This window comes from Vipera ursinii (genome assembly GCF_947247035.1).
Source record: "Vipera ursinii genome assembly, chromosome: 14".
NCBI lineage: Eukaryota > Metazoa > Chordata > Lepidosauria > Squamata > Viperidae > Vipera > Vipera ursinii.
This window is the reverse complement of record NC_139527.1, coordinates 929,639-947,305: the sequence shown is the minus strand read 5'-3', so window position 1 is coordinate 947,305 and position 17,667 is coordinate 929,639. Positions and strand designations below refer to the sequence as shown.

Here is a 17,667-nt window from a genome sequence, read left to right as displayed (position 1 = left end):
CCAGGGTGAGGCTCATCCATTGCACTCCGGGTGTGCTGACCCCTGCGATTTCCCCAAATGCGGGAAACTCGACTGCATAATTTGTGGTAGTGGGGGACTGCGTTCGCGCTTTCCCCTGATTTGCTGGTTCAAAAGACAGAGAAGAGAATTTGGTTTGTTATTGTTATTGTTATTCCAGTACAGAAAACTTTTCCAGAGTTTGTTTACTGATTTTATTTATAAGTTATCCTTATCAAGTAGGAGTTGAAAGTAGCAGATTTAAATGTATGCTCAGTTGGGAAGTGAAGTAATAAGTGCACAAAGACTTTTAGCATCTTTGTCACCCAAAGGGAAGGAATTATGATCAGGGGAAGAGGCTGGGCTGCTGATAATTATGCAAGCACTAATCTGAGATCATTTATGTTTCAAGAGGAAAACATTCTAGATATTTCAGGTGCAAAGTAGTGTGTCTTGATGGGATTATATGTTCTCTACTTTTCCCTTCACAGTTCTTCAGTCTCTTAAGTTATTCTGATGCTTTTCATCCTTGCACGGCTGTATGAGAATTCTAGAAGGAAGGTGGCATAAATTGCACTAGACCTCTTGATATTTTTAGCTAGAGATAAAGGAATCCAAAAGGGTGTGAAAAGGGAGGGCAGATGTGTCTGTGTTCTATTTCTGAACATTTTGGACACAAGACGTTTCCACTCGCCTGATAAATGGAGCGACATCTGTTGGAAAAAAAGAGCGTGTATTGATAAGGTGTGTAAAGTGATAGTTCTTTGAAGATCAGAGAGAAATGCAAGTGGGTTTCAGTTCATTTTCCTCTTTGAGTAAACAGTCCTGTACTGAAATCTCTGGGTAGACTCTGTGAGAAAACATAATAATCCAAAAGAACCAAGTTGTTTAAGAGTGATCAGATTACTACACTCTAATGTGATCAAAAAGTAACATGTGCCCAGTAGATAAGGATGCTGCTGCTAGTCAGAATGTGGACCAGATTCCCTGCAGGCTACAAAGAAAGAATCCTAGTGACATTCCCGCCCCCCTCCTTCTTTATTCTGCCTTAGCGTGACTGAGTGATGCAAGCACGCATGCAAATATATGTATTGCAAGGCATTGTGGGATCATAAACGGGGTGCAACTCCGAGCTGTCAAGGTACCCCAACACTCTGTGCAAGCAAACTGGGGAGAGGCAGGATCTCGGCTGAGCCTTCCCGAGCTTGCTGGACATTCTCTGGGGGAGTCACCGTGGGGTTGGGGGCAGAGGCGAGGAGGGGCAGGGAGGCAGCCGGGCGCTCCCAACTCATACTTACCTGGCAGGGGAGACACCATGATCATGAAGGTGGTTTTCCCAGGGTGAGGCTCATCCATTGCACTCCGGGTGTGCTGACCCCTGCGATTTCCCCAAATGCGGGAAACTCGACTGCATAATTTGTGGTAGTGGGGGACTGCGTTCGCGCTTTCCCCTGATTTGCTGGTTCAAAAGACAGAGAAGTTGTATCTCCATTTTCATTGATTGCTGTAATGTAGTTTCATTCTTTTTTGTGTCCTGCCTGTCACAGATATAGTTAAAAGAGTCAGAGCTGCCATATGTTGATGTCAGAACATGAATTCTGGTACACTTATATATAGTCTTGTAGATAAGGATGAGTGTAGTTTATTTTGGGCACCTACTGAGAACCTCTGTGATTTGAAGCATGAATGAGGCTTATTTTCAGCCCCTGAGCTGTTTGCATTGCTCTCCTGAAATGGCAGGATTGAGCCTTCTGTGAGAGGCTCCTGTAGTGAGAGAGAAGAGGTAGGGAAGAGATCCTGGCTGGGAACAGAGCAGAAGAGTGGCCATGTGCAACATCACTCCCTAGCAGTAAGTAAAGTCAGGTGGCCAGTGGGCCAGATCCTCCCCTTGGCCAGTTTTAACCCAAGTTCGAGTCTTTCTATGTAGGTGATGTCTAATCTAGAGACTAGTGAGGACAATTGGCCAGTGGGAACAGCTTGCCTCCAGAAGTCGTGGGTGCTCCATCACTGGAGGTTTTTAAGAAGAGACTGGACAGTCCCTTGTCTTAAATAGTACAGATTTTCCTGTGAGCAGGGGGCTGGACTAGAAGACCTCCGAGGTCCCTTCCAGCCCTATTCTATTCTAGACTATTTTAAAAGCCTGCTGCTGCCCACATAACCCCCATCTAGGAAGTAAATGGGTAGCGGGGACTCTAATTTTCTCTGCTTACGCACACTTGCCCTTGGCATCACGTTGCTTACCCCGAAAGGGAATTGTGCGATAGACGCGCATCTGCGTAGCCGCGTAACTGATTTATGAACGGGCGACCTTGACTCGGGACGGTCCCCCTTGCTGGCGATCTGTTCGAACGACCGGAGCAGAACCTCCTCCTTCCCCGTGCGGGAAACCCGGGGGCCGGCCGTCTCGTGGGGCCGTTGTAGTCCGTTCGTAGGAGGGAGGGAGACAGAGGTCGGGCATTCGCCGACCGGGCATCGGGGCCAAGGCGGGGGCGGTGGAGACGCGGTGGGCTATGGCGCGGCAGAGGGAGAAAGGGAAGATCCGGCCGGGGATGACGGGAGCCGGATCTGAGCAGGGCAGCCGGTGGCTCACGGCGGGGGGATCCTTTCCAGGGCCAGGGCGGGCGTCCGGCTGCGCCATGGAGCCGGGTGGCCGGAAGGGGGCGCCGCCGCCGGGAGCCCCTTGAGTGGCCCAGCGTCCGGGCGGGGGGGGGGGGTGGCCTGCTCGCCTGACGTCCCGCGTGACGCGCGGAGGCCGACGGCCCAGCCGAAGGGCGGGGAAGCAGGCGGGCGCTCCTCCGCCCACAGGCTGGCGGGCCAATGGGGTGCGGCGCTTGCTGGGGTCGCCGGCCAGTCGGAGGTGGGCGGCCTCAACGGCGACCAATCGCGACGCGGAGGGCGGGCTCGGCGGGGCCGGCTGGAGTTGCGGCTGGCAGAGGAGAGGGAGGCGCGGGCGGCGGGCTGGCTGGTGAGCGGCCGGGCGGGGATCCCGGGGGGGGGGCGCTTCCCACCCCTCTGCCTTCGGGCGTGGAGACCCTCCGCGGGCTGAGGGGGGCGAGGGGCTTCCCTCTTCACAACAGCCCCGCGGGGCAGGCCAGGCGCGGCAGCCCGGCTCCCTCCCGCCATCCGTCCAGGAGGCCGGCAAGGGACCCGCTGCTCTCCTCCCCCGAAGAGGAGCCCCGGCCTGGCCTGAGCGCCGGGGCTTCCGGTGTTCGCGGGAGTCCCCCCCCGGAAGCGGCCCTGGCGGCGCCCTCGGCGGAGGGAGCGGGGTTGGGGGGGGGCGCGGGCCGAGCCGGCCTTTCCCGCAATCGGCGATCCCGGCAGGCGAAGGGCGCCAAAGCCTCCTTTTCGCTCCGCAGGTCCGTCGAGAGGAGGGGGGACGAAGCCGGCGAGGTCTCCGCGGAGGGGTCCCAGGGAGGAGGCGCCGATTTCCCGGCCGAGCGCTTTGGGTAAGGAGATCCGGGATTCCAGGCGGAGAAGCCGATCCCTCTTTGCGGCGCTCCTGAAGAGGCGACGGGGGCGGGACAGGGCATCCCCCCGGCGGGCTTCCAGAACCGGTCGGACAACGGGCCCAAGTCCGTAGCGGGGGGGGTGTGTGTGTCTTGCGCTGGCGGCGTCCCGGTTGGAGAGCTCGCTTCTGGCCCGGGGGTGGGAGGGGGGCGGTCCTGGGCTGCCCCCTGTCGAGGAGCCGCTTCTCCCCCCTCTGCCAGTCGGCGGGTTCCGAAGGTAACGCCGGGAGCCGGAGGGGAGGGAGGGAGCCTGCTGGCGAGCGGCGGGGTAGTTGAGGAAGTGAAGGAGAATCTCCGAGCAGGAGCTGCGGGGGAAAAAAATCATGTTTTCAAAGGTTCCCGGAACAGCGGGGAGATGGCTGCGATGGCAGGAAAGGAAAGTGAAACTCAACTGTGCAACAATTGGTAAGGCCCGGGAGTTGAATGTTTTCCTTCTCTCTGTCTTGTGAGTGTGCGTGTGGGGGGGCGTTTCTGGATAGCAGAAGGGAGCTGGGTTAAAAAAAGGGCAGGTTTTAGTAAGAGTTTCTGTTTGTCCTAGTACCCTTTAAAAAAAAAAAAGGTCTGGCATTGCAACGCACCCTGTCCCTGTGCCTTGCAGCCAAAAAGATATTCCTCTGGCAAACTATACCATCCATGAGATTCACTGCAGTCGGAATATCGGGATCTGCCCCATCTGCAAGGAGTCTTTCCCGAAAGCAGAAATGAGAACTCATCGGGAGCAAGAGCACGCGCAGGTGATAAAGCCCGGCTGCCTCCCCCTCTTCCGCTGGGCCTTGCGTCTTCTCTAGCCGAGACAGACTTCATTCTGCAGACTTCATTCTGATCTGTATTTCTTTCAAATCCTAGATTATCTGTAAATGCAGCATGAGAATGGACAGAGGTCTTTTACAGGATCATGTAGTGAGTAAGCTAATTGTTGCCCGATTTTGTCCAGCGAAATATTTTGAGGGACAGAAAAAAAAATCACTGTGAAGTGCTGGAATATATTCCTGAAACGGGTGCATAAAATATTGCACCCACCACGTACGTTCGGATGACGAGCCATTTCTGCCTTCTGCTCACAGGCTTTGGAGTGTCCCTTGCGGCCTGTTGCGTGTCGGCACTGTGACATTGAGCTTGCTTTCTGCAAGCTCCAGGACCACGAAGATTATTGTGGTGCCCGGACCGAGCGATGCAGCAGATGCAACCGCAACATAATGCTGCGAGAACTGAAGACGCATCCCATCGACTGTTGGAAGAAGGCCGGGGGAGAGCCAGGCGTCCAGGCGCAGCCTTCTTTCAACTCCGAGGCTCCTTTGCCAGGTGTCCAGACCATCAGCGACTTGCTCCTCAGGCCAGATTCCACCGGAGAGTCGCCACTGAGGGGCAACAGGTTCCTGGAGAGCCAGCTGCACAGTTGGGTCTCTGGTGATCAGCTGCCCAGGGAGTCCAGTTGGAGAAACCGAGGCCCATCCCGGCCAGATCAGAATCGAGGTAAAGGCCTTGAAAGAAAACTGCCCTTCCCTCCTTCGAGGGCTCAGAAAAATGCCGCTCTTCTAAATAAAACCTCTTGAATTAAGAGGGTGGGGTTCTCTCTCTCCGGAGGCTTTGACAGCAACTCTGCGTCTTTGTGTTTGTGTTGCTGCACAGCAGCATCGGGGTGAAGGGTTGCAGCTTTGCTCTTCACGCTCTTCGGTGTTTGTTCCCTGAAGCCCGTTTGGAGAAGAGAGCCAGCCCGCTGCCGCCTGTGGATGGAGAGTCGGACTACGACTTCGATTACCTGCTGGCGCTCAGCTTGCAGCAGGAGAATAGCTTGGCTCAGCCCAACGTGGCAGAGGTCCACAGAGAACTCTGGAAGAACATCTGTCCCCCCCAGACTGGCCCAGCTGACCACAGTGGCCAAGCAAAGAACTCCAGTGGCCTCTCTCGGGATTTGCGGGTGGCAGCCGACATTCTGGACAGGCCCAAAAGTACGTCCGTATTCCTTGTTGCTTATCGAGGGATGGGGATGGATGTGCTCTAGGGAGAACCCCAGTGACCCTGGCCCACTCTTAAGTTGCTCTGGGGGGGGTTGACTGACGAGCAGCGTAAACCTACGCAAGTGACACCGGCTGGTTCCCTATATTTGGCGGAGGAGATGTCTGTGTGAGCACCTGGGAAGGTGGCTGAGGAGAATTTTGAAGGGGGAGATCGCAGCTTGATGGTTGTAACCCAGTTGCGAGTTGTGCAACTGCCTCTCTCTCATCCTTCAGCGGAGACCCTGCTGCCTTGCGAATTCTGCGAGGAGCTGTACCCCGAGGAAGACCTGATCCTTCACCAGGTGGGCTGCCTCATCTTCTGGGGCCAAGGGGGGGGGAAAGCTGACCAAGGAAGAGGGGCTGTGGAAACATTACCCCCTGTTCAACTCTGCCTGCTGCCCTCCGGGGCAGTTTGAAGAGAACGCTTGGCTTCTTTCTGTGCCCTGCTCATAACAGACAGGCTGCAACCCCGCAAGTGCCTTGGCCTCCTTCAGCAAGAGGAGCAACCTGGTGCCGCCGACAGACTGTCTCAGCAGCCTGTGGGGAGAGCTGCCCGGTGGCCGTTCGAGGGGCAGCGGAGAGACCTTCCCTTTCCAGCCTGGCATCCAGGACAGCCTCCTGCTCCCTTGCGAGTTCTGTGGAGTCCAGCTGGAGGAAGAGATCCTGTTCCACCACCAGGTATGGAGATGTGAGGGGGGGGGAGTGATTGACTTTCCTATATGGGCAGTGACTGGCAGCCCTTCCCCTCAACCCAGGACCAGTGTGACTTGCGCCCGGCAACCGCCCCCTCAAGCGGAAGAACACCTGCGCACTCGGGGGTTCCAGTCGTGGAAAGCTCTGTGGGAACCGTGTCTCCGGATCTGCCCAGAAGACGCATCCGGCACCAAGGTAGCCCCCCCCTTCCTCCCCCCCGGCTGAGTGTTGCTGGACCCCAAACTGGGGGCTCTGCAGAGCAGATGCCATTTGGGGCCCCCGGCTTCAGGCCCCGCGTGTCCTCCTCCCCCTCCTTGCCCCTGAGGTGCCTTCCCTCTCTCCCTCCTGCGCCAGGTGAGCTGCCTCCTCAGTACCTGGAGCAGCTCAAGCAGAAGCAGCCGTGTCCGCCTGCTCACGGGAGCCACTCCCAGGCGGCGTCCAGGCGCATCCAGCTGGCTGCTCCCAACAACCGGAGGGAAGATCCGGCGGCTCTTTCCAAGGGGAGGAAGCCCAGGAAACCGGGGGACGGCGAAGGGAGCACCCCCCCGGGCCAAGGGCCGAGTGACCCAGTGGCCGCCCCTCTGCCTGCCAGATACTCGTCCCCGGACTTCCTTCCCAGCAGCTACGTTCCAAGCTTCGCGGCGGTGCTTCCGACTCGCCCAAGGTAGCCTTTCCAGAGTCACGAACCAGCTTTCCAAGTTTCAGCTTACAGTAGAAGTATTATCTTCTTGACCAGGGGTAGGCAATCTTGGCTCTTTTATGACTCGTGGACTTCAACTCCCAGAATTCCTCAGCCAGCTGGCGGAGGAGTTCTGGGAATTGAAGTTGACGAGTCATAAAAGAGCCAAGGTTGCTTACCCCTGTTCTTGACAGCGATGGGTGCAAATCTGGGCTGCTCCTCCTTGAGGGGGTGGAACCTCTCCTTTTGGCCTTCTGCTCTCACTGGAACAGGCATCCGTTTTCCGGGGTGTGTGTGTGTGTGTGTGTGTGTGTTAAAACAACCTTGAAGAAAAGTTTTGTTTTTCAATTGTCCCTCTGGGGTTTTCCCCCCTCTCTTTCAGCATAAGACAGGGAGGAGGAGGAGGAGGAGGAAGTCCTGCAGGTCCGCCCCATTTCCATAACTCCAAGGTAAGGGCTGTGTCCGGCCAACGGCCTCTTGGGCGAGGTTTTAAAAGCCAATTTTGCAACAAAAGGTGAATCTTTTGCAAAACCTGAACCAACCTTCCTCTTAATGAAACCTCCTGTATTTCATCTGCTTGGAAGCAGGTATTCAGAAAAGTCTGCCCTTAGCTAATCTGCTGTATGTCTCAGCCACGGCCCTGTTTACGCTCGATGCCAACATTTCTTGCTGTCTGTGATTTAACTCAGTAGCGTACCTGGAGGTGCCTTTCTCAGTCGGTGGTCTTAAACTCTTCCCCTCTGAGTGACGAGGTGAAGAAATCCAGTGTCTTCTCTCCAGGAATCCTCCCCGGCCCTCCGAGGGCCTTGAAGGGCTCCTGTCCTGCCTCCGGGCCTCGCAGGCAAGGCAGGAGAGAAGAGCGAGTTGCTTTATTTCCCCAAACGTCCGATTCGCAGCCGCTCTCCTCCCTGAGCAGAGCCTCTGGCTTTCCTCCCTGCAGGCAAAGCCCTGGCAAGTGAAATCTGCCGACCCCGACAGCGAATGAGGGCGAAATGTTCGGGGCCACCCCCTCCTGCCTCCCGCCTAGCGCAAGGACTGGGTTTTGTGATGTGATTTCCACAGGAGCTGCGGGACTGGCAGTCCACACCCTTCGGGTCACAGACGTGGCGGCGGCAGGACCACCCCCGGGTTGCTTGCTCAGCTGTGCAATGTTTTGATGCTGTTCGGGTGGGGGTGCAGGGCCAGGTGGGTCTCGGCCCCACTGCTTTCTGCTTGAGTCATTTCAGGGCCCTCTTGGGGGGGCCCTCAAAACTTAGTTCTTGGGCAGACACTTCCTCTTTTCAAGTGTAGAGAACCCCCCCCCCCGCTTCCCAAATGCCTAAGGAATAAAAAGGCTAGTAGTCGCCGAGGAGTTTGAACTCGGTACCTTTGCTGCTAGCTGAAACTGGTGTTCTGAGTGCGAGGAGCCGGAGGGGGGGGTTGTTTGTTTGTGTGTGTTTTTTGAATTTCTTACAATAAAGTTTGTATCTATTAGTCAAACCTGTCTTTATCTCCAGGCCATTCAATAACTAGGCTCGTGAAGCGGTTTAGCCTACTGTGTGAACCCCAGGCAGAAACAGATGTGGCCTGCTGCAGTCCCTCCAGTTGATTGTTCCATGTCCCCCTCCAGTCACCCCCCTCCCCGCTTATTTCATTCCCTCCTGTTGCCCCCACCCCACCCCCGGGCTTCCAAGGCCAGGCCAAGAACAAAGCTGTTTCAGGGACACTTCCACCAAATGTAAGCATTTATTAAATACAAGAAAAAGCCAAAGGATTCTTAAAACGAGTGGAGCCAGCCTTGCGGTGTCCTTTCCAAGGGCCGAGGGCTGTTGTGTATGTTTACAGAGACAAGCTGCGGTGTTTTGTTTTGTTTTTAAATCTTGAGAAGAGGCAACAGTTCCAGGGACACGGGGGACCGTTGTGGTAGAATCGAGGGGTGAAAAGCGGAGAATAAATTAACGAAAGAATGGCAAACAAGCCTTGTCAGCTGGGCAGCTGGTCTTCCCTGGACAGAAGGAAACACGGAATCCTCCGTGACCGAGAAAGGGGCAGCCCTTGGCTCACTTTTCTCTTTTATACAAAATATTTACACGTTTGCTTAAGTAAATATAAATAAAAATTAACAGTGCAATAAACCCATCCCCGAGTGAGCTGGAGCAGGCAGCCCGTGGGTCTTCATCCGAAGGAGCTCGGCCTCTTCCGCAGGGCTTCTGCCTCCCAGCCGAACACGCGGAAGCGCCTGCTGGAAGCGGAAATCCCCTCCGGCCCGAGAGGCTTCGTCCCTGCCCCAAAAGCACTTCCATGGGCTAATCATGGATAATAAATAGGAAAGTGGATACTGAACGTAAGCTTAGACTGAAACGCCTTCGTCTTCCCCGCTGTCTTCGGGAACAGCTTTTTACATTCAGAACAACTCTTCAAGTTAAAAGGAAGAAAACTCACAGTCCCAGATCCTGAAGCGAGAGGCGGCAGCGGCCGCAGAGCAAACCAAAACTGATCTGGCGGGCTCTGGACCTCCAGGCTTGCTTCTTTCTCACACTTTGCTCCAGCTTGCCCCACCTGTGCTTGCAAAGGAATCCACCGTGCAGAGGGAAGGTGTCAGATCTGGACACACAACTTCCTCCACCCACGCCCACCCCCCCCCAGAAGCTCCATTTACAGTGAGTGGGGGGGTAAACACCGTAAGAAGACCATTTGTTTTCTAAAATGCAACCATAAATAATTGGAATAAATATACAACAAGTCACTTTACAGCACACACATTTGGGGCCAAAATGCGGTTACTCTGGATACCTTGCCGGTCTCTGGGAGGGAGAGAGAGCACCCACCGATGTGGCAGCTGAAAGGTATCTGTGAGGTATTTGAACAAGAAGCCCCCTCAGGAGAAAAAGGGTGTTTTGGATCCATAAGCCCCCCCCCCAAATCTCTGGAAAACAGAGCTGTCAATCTTTTGTGGGTGGAACAAAGTTAAAAGTCCCTGTGTTTTTCTCCTGAGCGCTAGTAAACGCACCATGTTGCCTCTCCTTAGCCTGAAAACGGGAGGGTGGGGGGGAATGTCTGCCGGAAGATGGGCCAGGCTCAAAGGGGTGACTGCGCAAGGGAGACGATGGAGCCTCCCCCCCCCCCGGCCCCTTGCTCTAAAAAGTCGCACCTCTTCCCAATCACCCCCGATCTCCATACGCACGTCACTCAGGCCAAATAATTAACAGTATTCACAGAAATATACAATAAATACAGCTCCTCCGTGCCTACGGATGAGCAAAGCCATTCCGGGCTGCCTTTAGAGGACAGCTGGTGACATCCTGGCTTCTGCGGGGAAGGAAGCGAGCTGGGAGTACTGCCGTTGATGTTTCCCAGACGGCACCGAGCCAAGCGGGGCCCTTTGGGTCTTGAGTTGGAAAGTGACTCCCAAATGGCTTGATCCAACACTTATTTTTGTTAGATGTTTGATACTAGTCAAAAGACGCCCCCCCCGCGTGTGCGTGGTGTGTCATTCGAAGCCAGGGCGCATCTGCTGAGGAGACCGGTGCTACAGCTGTGTCAGTCTGGAGAGTTCCCTTGGAAACCCTTTAATTGGAATAAAAACCAGACAGCCAGGCGGATCCTTTTGGTCGTTGCTGAGGAGCAGCCCAGGATCCGCCTCTCCAGAGGCAACGTGCAAACGGGAATCTCGGGAGGACCATTTCTGAGTGCAGGGCAGAACCTTCGGGGCCAATGGGGTCCGAGCCGATAAAGTGGGTGATCAGCAGCGAGACGGGCAATCCCCCAACCCCATTTAGACCGTCACAATTTAGGCTTTAAGCAACCAGGAAGTGAACAGTTGTTTTATCACCCCAACAGTGGAATGTGTGAAGTTACCCCCTCCGGTTCCAACCAAGCCTGGCAAAAAGCGAGAAATGCCCGTTCTTCTCTTATGCCCCAATCACCGACAACAAGTGTGGCGGCTTCACTGCCGCACTCAGAAATGGTGGCGGAGGATCTCCCCCTCGCACAGCCGATCCCCGGAGATCCCCTCGGCCGTGAGCTCCTTCCTGATGAGGACGAAACGGGGGGATCCGCCAGGATTGCAAACATCGCTCCCCGGACTAACTTTTCTATAAGGCAGCAGCAGCAGCAGCAGCAAATTCCATCCACCCCAGAAGTCTGCAAAGAGGAAACGGGAATCTTCCACGAAGGCCGTTGCAAGAACGAAGGCGAGGACCAAATTCACCTCCTGCTCTTGCCTGCTCGTGGCTGGGCTTCTCCGACGTGTCCTCTGAAGGGCCCACCCTTGAAGCGGAGCAGCTCAACCGCTGAGAGGGTCCTCGCGATAATGGATGGCGTACCGGAGTTTTTCCAGCATAATCTCCAATGAGGAATACTGGGGGAGCTTGATCATGAACATGCAGGTCTCCACACGGATGTACCGTGAATCTGGGGAGCCTGTGAAGGAAGGAAGGAAGGAAGGAAGGAAGGAAGGAAGGAAGGAAGGAAGGAAGGAAGGAAGGAAGGAAGGAAGGAAGGAAGGAAGGAAGGGAGAGAGAGAGAGACTCAGCCTGCTAGAAGGGAGCTTTGTTCTTCCGATGGATCTTTAGACACAACTCTCCCTTCTCTCTCTTCTCTCTTCTATCTGATTACAGATAAGTGTGCTACTCAAGGATGAAACAGCTGGCCAAGGTGTTGTGTTTCAAATTACAATGCCAAGGAAGGACAAAGTGAAGCAAAGTCACGCTGGCCTTCTGCACCAAGCAGGAGTTAACTCCCCCTTGCTTAACTGTTACGAGGGCCAAACCAACACTGGGCCCATCCATCCCCTTTGAAGTGACCCCATTCTTTGGCTCAGCCACCCTGATTTGTTTCTGCTCATTTCTACACCAGGAAACGACTGTACCTGCCGTGCCATCCGGGGGCGCAATTTTCATGGGGTAGGGCGGCACGTGGGCCGTATCTGGACCCCCATCCTTGCAGGGGCAGGTGAAGGGGATGCGCTCCTGGTTACAGGCAAACTTGATGAATTTGCAGAGCTCCTCCTGGGTAAACATCTCCAAGGCTCCCCAGAAAAATTCAATATGCTGGTCGGTCTCCATCAGCCCCACTTGGTACATGGTGTGTGCCTGTGGATGGCCAAGGGGGAAAGGCAGAAGGGGGCAAGGAAGGGAAGCCAGTTAATAGGTAAGGCTTAAAACATCCTCAGCAGGCTCTGAACCAACTTGGGCTCCCAAATCTACATTTTTTTCCTTCTATTCCACTCGGGCGGACCTGGGTGTTCTCTACTAGGGTCTACATCTAAGCTAGTTCTTCTTCTGGCCTCGACTCCCTTGCTACTAACTTGCAGCGATGAAAGACGAACGGGGGAAAAGGAAGACGTACAAGCGCCCCGGTTTCTGCAGGCCTCCTCCTGCCTTCCCTCAGGCTGGAAGTCCTCCAATTACCTTGAGGAACTCCAGGTTGATGTAGGGGAGCCCACAGGTTCTCAGTTCCATCTCCAGGGGGGTCAGCAAGGTCAAAACCTGCAAGGGGATAATGGAGGCCAAGCCAGCTCTCACAGCCATCACACACTCTGGAGTCTGCAGCTCGTGTAACCTCAGGTTCCGGATGGCCGTGGCGTAGACGCCCTTGTTCTCCCAGCTGAAAAGAAAGATGCGTTCAGGTAGCCGTGAAGAGACTCTCAGGGCAGGAAGCCCTGCTCGGCTGGGCTCCCACGGGACACTCCTGCTTCTCCCCCCCCCTCTGCCACCTTCCAGCATAGGGAGCCCGTCCTGCTGGTCCTGAGCCACAAAGGGAGGCTAAGGGAGCCGAGAGCCACGTCAAGGCTCAGCCGCTGCAAGCGCCTTAGGCTCACAGGCTGCCCTCCGCCACGGAGCTTCTGCTACTCACACCACAGGGATGTGCCTGCCACGGGCACACAGCTCCACCTCCTCTCCGCTCATGGCCACGTAGGTGAACTTGCAGCTGGGCTTGTTGGGACTGTCCGGGCTCTCCATTGCGAAGTGCTGGGAGGCGATTTCGGCGCACACGGCTTCCAGCTCGGCTTCGTCGTTCAGCTGAGACGGCAGAGACAAAACATTTCGTCACTCAGACAAGGACGTTGCGAGCAGGTGCGAATTCGTATCTTCATAAATCGAAGCGCTCCAGGGCAAAGCCAACTGAGACGAAGTGGGCTTTTTAATTTATTTATTTCTCCCTTTTGCTCCTGAAGACGGAGAGGCCTTGCAATTGATGACAAAGCTGATGAATTGGCTAAATGGGTAATTCACGCAAGAACAATCCTACATGAATTTAAACTTTATTTTGAAGGTTTGGCAACACCCCATCAAGGCTGGGCAAGAGGATTCGCCACCACCAAAGACTTACATTTTCAAATTTTTTGACGTAATTGTAGGTTAGCACGTCAGCCTCCTGGAGGTCCACATCTGGCTCCAGCGGTTCTCCTACCAAGGTCTTCCAGAAGGAGGGCAGGAGATCCAGGGGCAGAGGGACATCGGCCCGAATGGCAATGCCTAGGAGTTGCCCAAAGAAGTGCAGCAGCTGTTCCTCCCCGTAGCTGATGGGGCTGGGTGTCAAGATGTACTTGCCCTGGGGAGAAAAGGCGGCATGGGTTCAGAAGCCCCCGTCTCCTGAGGAATCACGGTTTGCTTGGCCGACTGGCAAGACTCTCGTGCCTGGAGCTGTGGAAAGCCTTTCGGCTCCTCTGCACCAACGCGGCTGGGAGCGAGTGTCCCGGCTGCTGCCAATTGGCCACCGCTTCACCAAGAGCCACGGGGCTCCGTCGGCCCTGGGCACCCGCTGGCGTACCTTGTTCTTGTTGACCGCCGAGCTTGGACAGAGCAAAAGGAGGGACAGCGACGTACTCTGAAGTTCCTTGCAGACCTGCCAAAGAAAGTGACGGAAAGATCCACCTGGAAGACACGTGGAGGACACTGGTCACAAAGCGTTCCTTTTAGCCAGAGTTTTTCATCCACTATTCCCTTCCTACAACGGCCGAGAAGATGAATCTAGAAGCCAGATGGGACGACAATAATCCCTCCCTTGTCTGGTTCCCCGATGAGGAATGGACTTCATTGACCAGCTGAGTCTCGGCCTTCTGAACAACTCACTCAACTTATCCACCAGCCATTTGTTACATGATTTTGCAGCCCACCATATTTTATAGGGCTGCTGAGATTAACTGGGGAATATACAAGAGGCCACTTTAGACATGAAGAAGAAGGAAGAGAAAGAAATAAGCGCTTATACTGAGAGAACAAGTGGGACCCACATCGTTGCTGAAATCTCCGGGCAGTTCCTGCCAACATTTTGACCTCCCAGCCGGTGGCTTACTTGTGCCGTGAACCTCCTCGCCGGTGAAGCGAATGTTGAAGGCGTAAGTGGGGTCTCCTCCACTGGCCAGTTTCACACAGAGCTGCGAGGACGGAACGCAAGCCAGTTGCCGGGCAGCCTGGCAGAAATAGGAATTTTCTGAAGAACGGATCTCTCCTGTTGGAGAGGAAGGGAGAAAAAAGGCAGGCTGAAAATGGCCATCGACGGCTGTGAAATTCTGACGATCCCACCCAGCTCAGGAGAGACGGAGAAGAGTGGGGGGCTTCCCCTGAAGTACCTCCCACGATTTCGAGGGGGTCCAAGGTGATCTCTGGGGCTGCGTGGTCAGCTGTTCTTTGCACTGTGGCGTTGAGCACGCGGTTCAAGACGGTCACTTTCGTGTCGTAAAAAATCAGCCCTGAAGAGACCAAACATCACAGTCCTTCCATAAGGAACGGCATCACAATCCAAGATAACGTACGCCGTTCCCCAGGCAACCCGTTCCCTTTGCATGGTTTACATTATTTCCTCTCCTCTAGCCCCAGATTCGGCCTTGGGGGCCTGCGGAGGGGATTAGCCAAGCAGGAGAGGAAGGAAACCAAAGGAAGTGGCTTCTTTTTCATTTGCTTTCCTTGATTCTGCCCTGAATTTTGGTTTCCTTCACAAAATGGAATATTTGCATCCTCTGCCTCGGGTGGTTTTCCAGAATCCACATTCCAAATGTAGCAGGGGGGTGAAACTTAAACCCGCTTCATTTCATCTCTGTCTAAAAGTTGACTGAAGTGAAACTAAGCGAATCCAGTGACGCTCCAATCAGATATTACGAATTTGGACTTGGGGTCCCGTCTGACACGGAAGCCTCGGCCGGTTTTGTGGTTTCCCCCCCCCTGCACCCAAGCCCTGACCTTTGGCCTCCTGCAGAAGAGCGGCGATGCTGTTGGGGTACACCTTGGTCTGCCGGAGCTCCACCAGCGGCAGGAAGAAGGTCTCCAGCGTGGTGTTGAGGGACTGGAGCAGGGCGAAACGCAGGCGGAGGCTTTCGAGGGGGACGTCTGCGACAGAGCACGGAGGTCAGCAGTGGCCAAAAAATGTGTGTGTGGGGGGGGAACGAACGGGAATGATCCCCCAAGGAGGAGAAGGAAGAGTCCTGCACGTACTCAAGAGGCAGGAGACCTGGGGGTCAGCTGTGTCAGCCGAGTCCAAGTACACCTCGTGGGGGTGCAGCCGTGCGGGGGTGATGGCCAGATGACGGCAGAGCCGGTTGATGTACCGGACCAGGGCGACGTCCATCTCCAAGGACCACTTGCGGCAGGCTTTCTGGGCGTGCCTGGCATCGAGGCAGGCGCACCTGGGGGAAAGAGGGGGTCTCAGAGGAAGAAGAGCCCCCCAAACACACACACACACGTACGTGGCTGCAGGTGTTTCCAACAGCTGCGAGTTCCCCTACCTTTCAAAATGGAGGTCATAGCCACAAGACAGGATGGCTCGCCACACGCTACGGATGTCCTGCTTTGCTCGGTCAATCACAAATCTGTGAAATCCCTCCAGGGTCAAATACTTCTCTTCAGGAGCTGAAGTGGTTTGCCAGATAAAATAAAATATGTCAGCACTGATATATCCAGGGAACGGTACAGGGCCCAGCCCATGTTTCCTTTCTCCGTTATGGCTGCTTCCTCTCATACCCAAAACCTGCAATCCAACGTAGACTTCTATTTATTTTGAAATTAAGCCGCAGAGCAGCTTCCAAGCAGCCACCAAATGGCCGATCTAAGTGTCCCCCCCCCGCCCCTGTCTAGGCCCACCCGGAGCTTTCCCTCCCCGGCCTCAGGAGCGGGGTGAGCTACCCTCCGGCTTCTTGGTGGGGGCCTTGTCGGGGTCCTTCTCCTCAGGCTTGCTCTTCTCTGGAGACCGTGGGGCCTTCACCGTGGGCTTCTTCTCGCTCAGGGCTGTCCTGCTGGAGGAGGAGGAGGAGGAGGAGGAGGAGGAGGAAGAGGAGGAAGGAGCGGCGTTTTGGTCAACCTCTTTCTCTGAGAAACTGGACTCGCACCACAGCGCTCCGTAGTTTAGGCCACAATTCCCAGGCAGCGGGCCCCTCCCGCTGGAGAGGGGGAGGCCCCCCCGCCCCCCCATCCCAACAGGGCAGACCATCGTGCGCCAGCCAGGCAGCCCAAATGAAAACTAGGGGAAGGGAAGGGAGGGGACCCACCGTGTCCATCAGAGGAGGACGGGAGGGAACCGGCTGCCTGGGGCCGCCCTGTCCCTTCCTTCCTGGGGGTCCATGAAGCCAAGCCCTCACCTGACGCTGCTCAGCACGGCCTTCTCCTTGGCCGGGGCTTTTGTGACCGGCCGCTTGGTGCTCACCACCTTCACAGGGTGCTGCTCTTTGCCGCCCTTGCTGTATTTGCTCTTGTCGAACTTCGGCTTGGGGACTCCGTATTTTCTGAGGATCTTCAAGGGACAAAGGGAGAGGGTGAGCGCCAGCATTTTAGGCGGGGAACTTTTCCCCGGAGGAATCCGGGAAGGGCAGCTGTTTTTTTTGGGGGGGGGGGTTCCAAGGAATCTGCCTTTCCACCAAGCCGGGCTGCCTCTCCAGGGCAGCAGAGCACGCCCACCTGGGTCAGCTGATCCTCCAGGGCCTTCTTTGGGGGACGGACGTGGGTGAAGAAGGTGTGCAACAGGTTCCCGGGGGCGTTGATCTGCTCTTTGCTCAGATAAATCTCCATCACTTTGGCAGGCTTAGCCGGCAGCAGGCTCAGCACTTGCTCGGAATGGAGGCAGCTTTTAAAGATGTCCGTGAGGACTTCGCGGGCCCCGGGCACCAGCTTGTCCCCTGTGGCGGGAAAGGTGAGAGGTCACTTCAGAAGGCCTTCCGGTCACCTTATGTCCGAAACCGCTTGTTTCAAACTCCCAGGAATAGCTGTGTCTTAAATCAAACGGACTGAGGGTTTGCCTGCATCCAAGCGCTCCTTTGTGGAACCGAAGCGGATCCAACTTCACGACTGGAGAACTGCAAGATCCCAGGAGCCGTTCTTTGATTCTAAGAAAGCTTAGATCTTAGATTTTCGACTTGCTCCAAAAATGGAAGCCAACTCGGTGGTCCTCCACATGCAATGTGCACAAGGCACCTGTCAATGTAGAACACACCCGCGCAGAGACACAGACACACACACACACACACCTTTGATGGTTTTGTCACTGAAGTAGTCTTCCAGCGCAGGGCTCCCTTGCGTATCAAACAAACTCTGGTTCACGGTCGAGACAGTCAAAATCTCCTCAGAGGACATTTCCATCAGCTCGTCTTCTCCGTCCAGAGTTGACAAACCAATCAGATCGCTGCTGTTAAACAAACTGGCCCGGATCTTCTCGATCTTGGCCCGGGATCTGATCTGTGTTAAAGAAAGCCAAGATGGGAGTGGTTTGGAAGGAGGGGACAATCTTCACCGGCAGCCAAGCGTCTGGCAGCATCTTCCCTCCAGCCTCGTTTTCCTCGCAAGAGGCAACAGATTTGGACCCTCATCCAAGGTCTTTAATCATTCCC

At 55.3% G+C, this 17,667-nt stretch overlaps 2 protein-coding genes across 4 annotated transcripts in view; one reads left to right on the top strand and one right to left on the bottom strand.

Annotated features, from left to right (window-relative positions):
- The first annotated feature begins 2,991 nt into the window (after window positions 1-2,991).
- On the top strand, window positions 2,992-8,355 carry TRAFD1 (TRAF-type zinc finger domain containing 1). 3 transcript variants are annotated; one of them, XM_083373897.1, is made up of 13 exons: window positions 2,992-3,092; window positions 3,354-3,443; window positions 3,839-3,908; window positions 4,102-4,237; window positions 4,350-4,403; window positions 4,568-4,976; window positions 5,195-5,452; window positions 5,735-5,802; window positions 5,957-6,178; window positions 6,256-6,388; window positions 6,548-6,857; window positions 7,255-7,321; window positions 7,813-8,355. In XM_083373897.1, exons 3-13 carry the CDS (start codon window positions 3,859-3,861, stop codon window positions 7,855-7,857), a joined length of 1,752 nt encoding a protein of 583 aa, XP_083230023.1. In that variant the 5' UTR covers window positions 2,992-3,092; window positions 3,354-3,443; window positions 3,839-3,858; the 3' UTR covers window positions 7,858-8,355. The 3 variants fall into 3 exon arrangements, with proteins under 3 accessions (XP_083230023.1, XP_083230022.1, XP_083230024.1); XM_083373896.1 differs by lacking the exon at window positions 2,992-3,092 and having other exon boundaries at window positions 3,172-3,443; XM_083373898.1 differs by lacking the exons at window positions 2,992-3,092; window positions 3,354-3,443 and having other exon boundaries at window positions 3,455-3,908.
- Window positions 8,356-8,578: 223 nt separating this feature from the next.
- HECTD4 (HECT domain E3 ubiquitin protein ligase 4) overlaps window positions 8,579-17,667 on the bottom strand; it is a 44,819-nt gene continuing 35,730 nt past the window's right edge. Inside the window, exons 62-76 of the mRNA XM_083373899.1 lie at window positions 17,308-17,515; window positions 16,742-16,959; window positions 16,426-16,577; window positions 15,974-16,083; window positions 15,577-15,700; window positions 15,287-15,477; window positions 15,035-15,181; window positions 14,428-14,547; window positions 14,151-14,306; window positions 13,626-13,729; window positions 13,185-13,406; window positions 12,708-12,874; window positions 12,263-12,458; window positions 11,722-11,944; window positions 8,579-11,273 (exon numbers count right to left, since the gene is read on the bottom strand). Coding sequence (XP_083230025.1) covers window positions 11,137-11,273; window positions 11,722-11,944; window positions 12,263-12,458; window positions 12,708-12,874; window positions 13,185-13,406; window positions 13,626-13,729; window positions 14,151-14,306; window positions 14,428-14,547; window positions 15,035-15,181; window positions 15,287-15,477; window positions 15,577-15,700; window positions 15,974-16,083; window positions 16,426-16,577; window positions 16,742-16,959; window positions 17,308-17,515 — 2,475 coding nt within the window. The 3' untranslated portion in view covers window positions 8,579-11,136. The remainder of the gene's footprint in view (window positions 11,274-11,721; window positions 11,945-12,262; window positions 12,459-12,707; window positions 12,875-13,184; window positions 13,407-13,625; window positions 13,730-14,150; window positions 14,307-14,427; window positions 14,548-15,034; window positions 15,182-15,286; window positions 15,478-15,576; window positions 15,701-15,973; window positions 16,084-16,425; window positions 16,578-16,741; window positions 16,960-17,307; window positions 17,516-17,667) is intronic.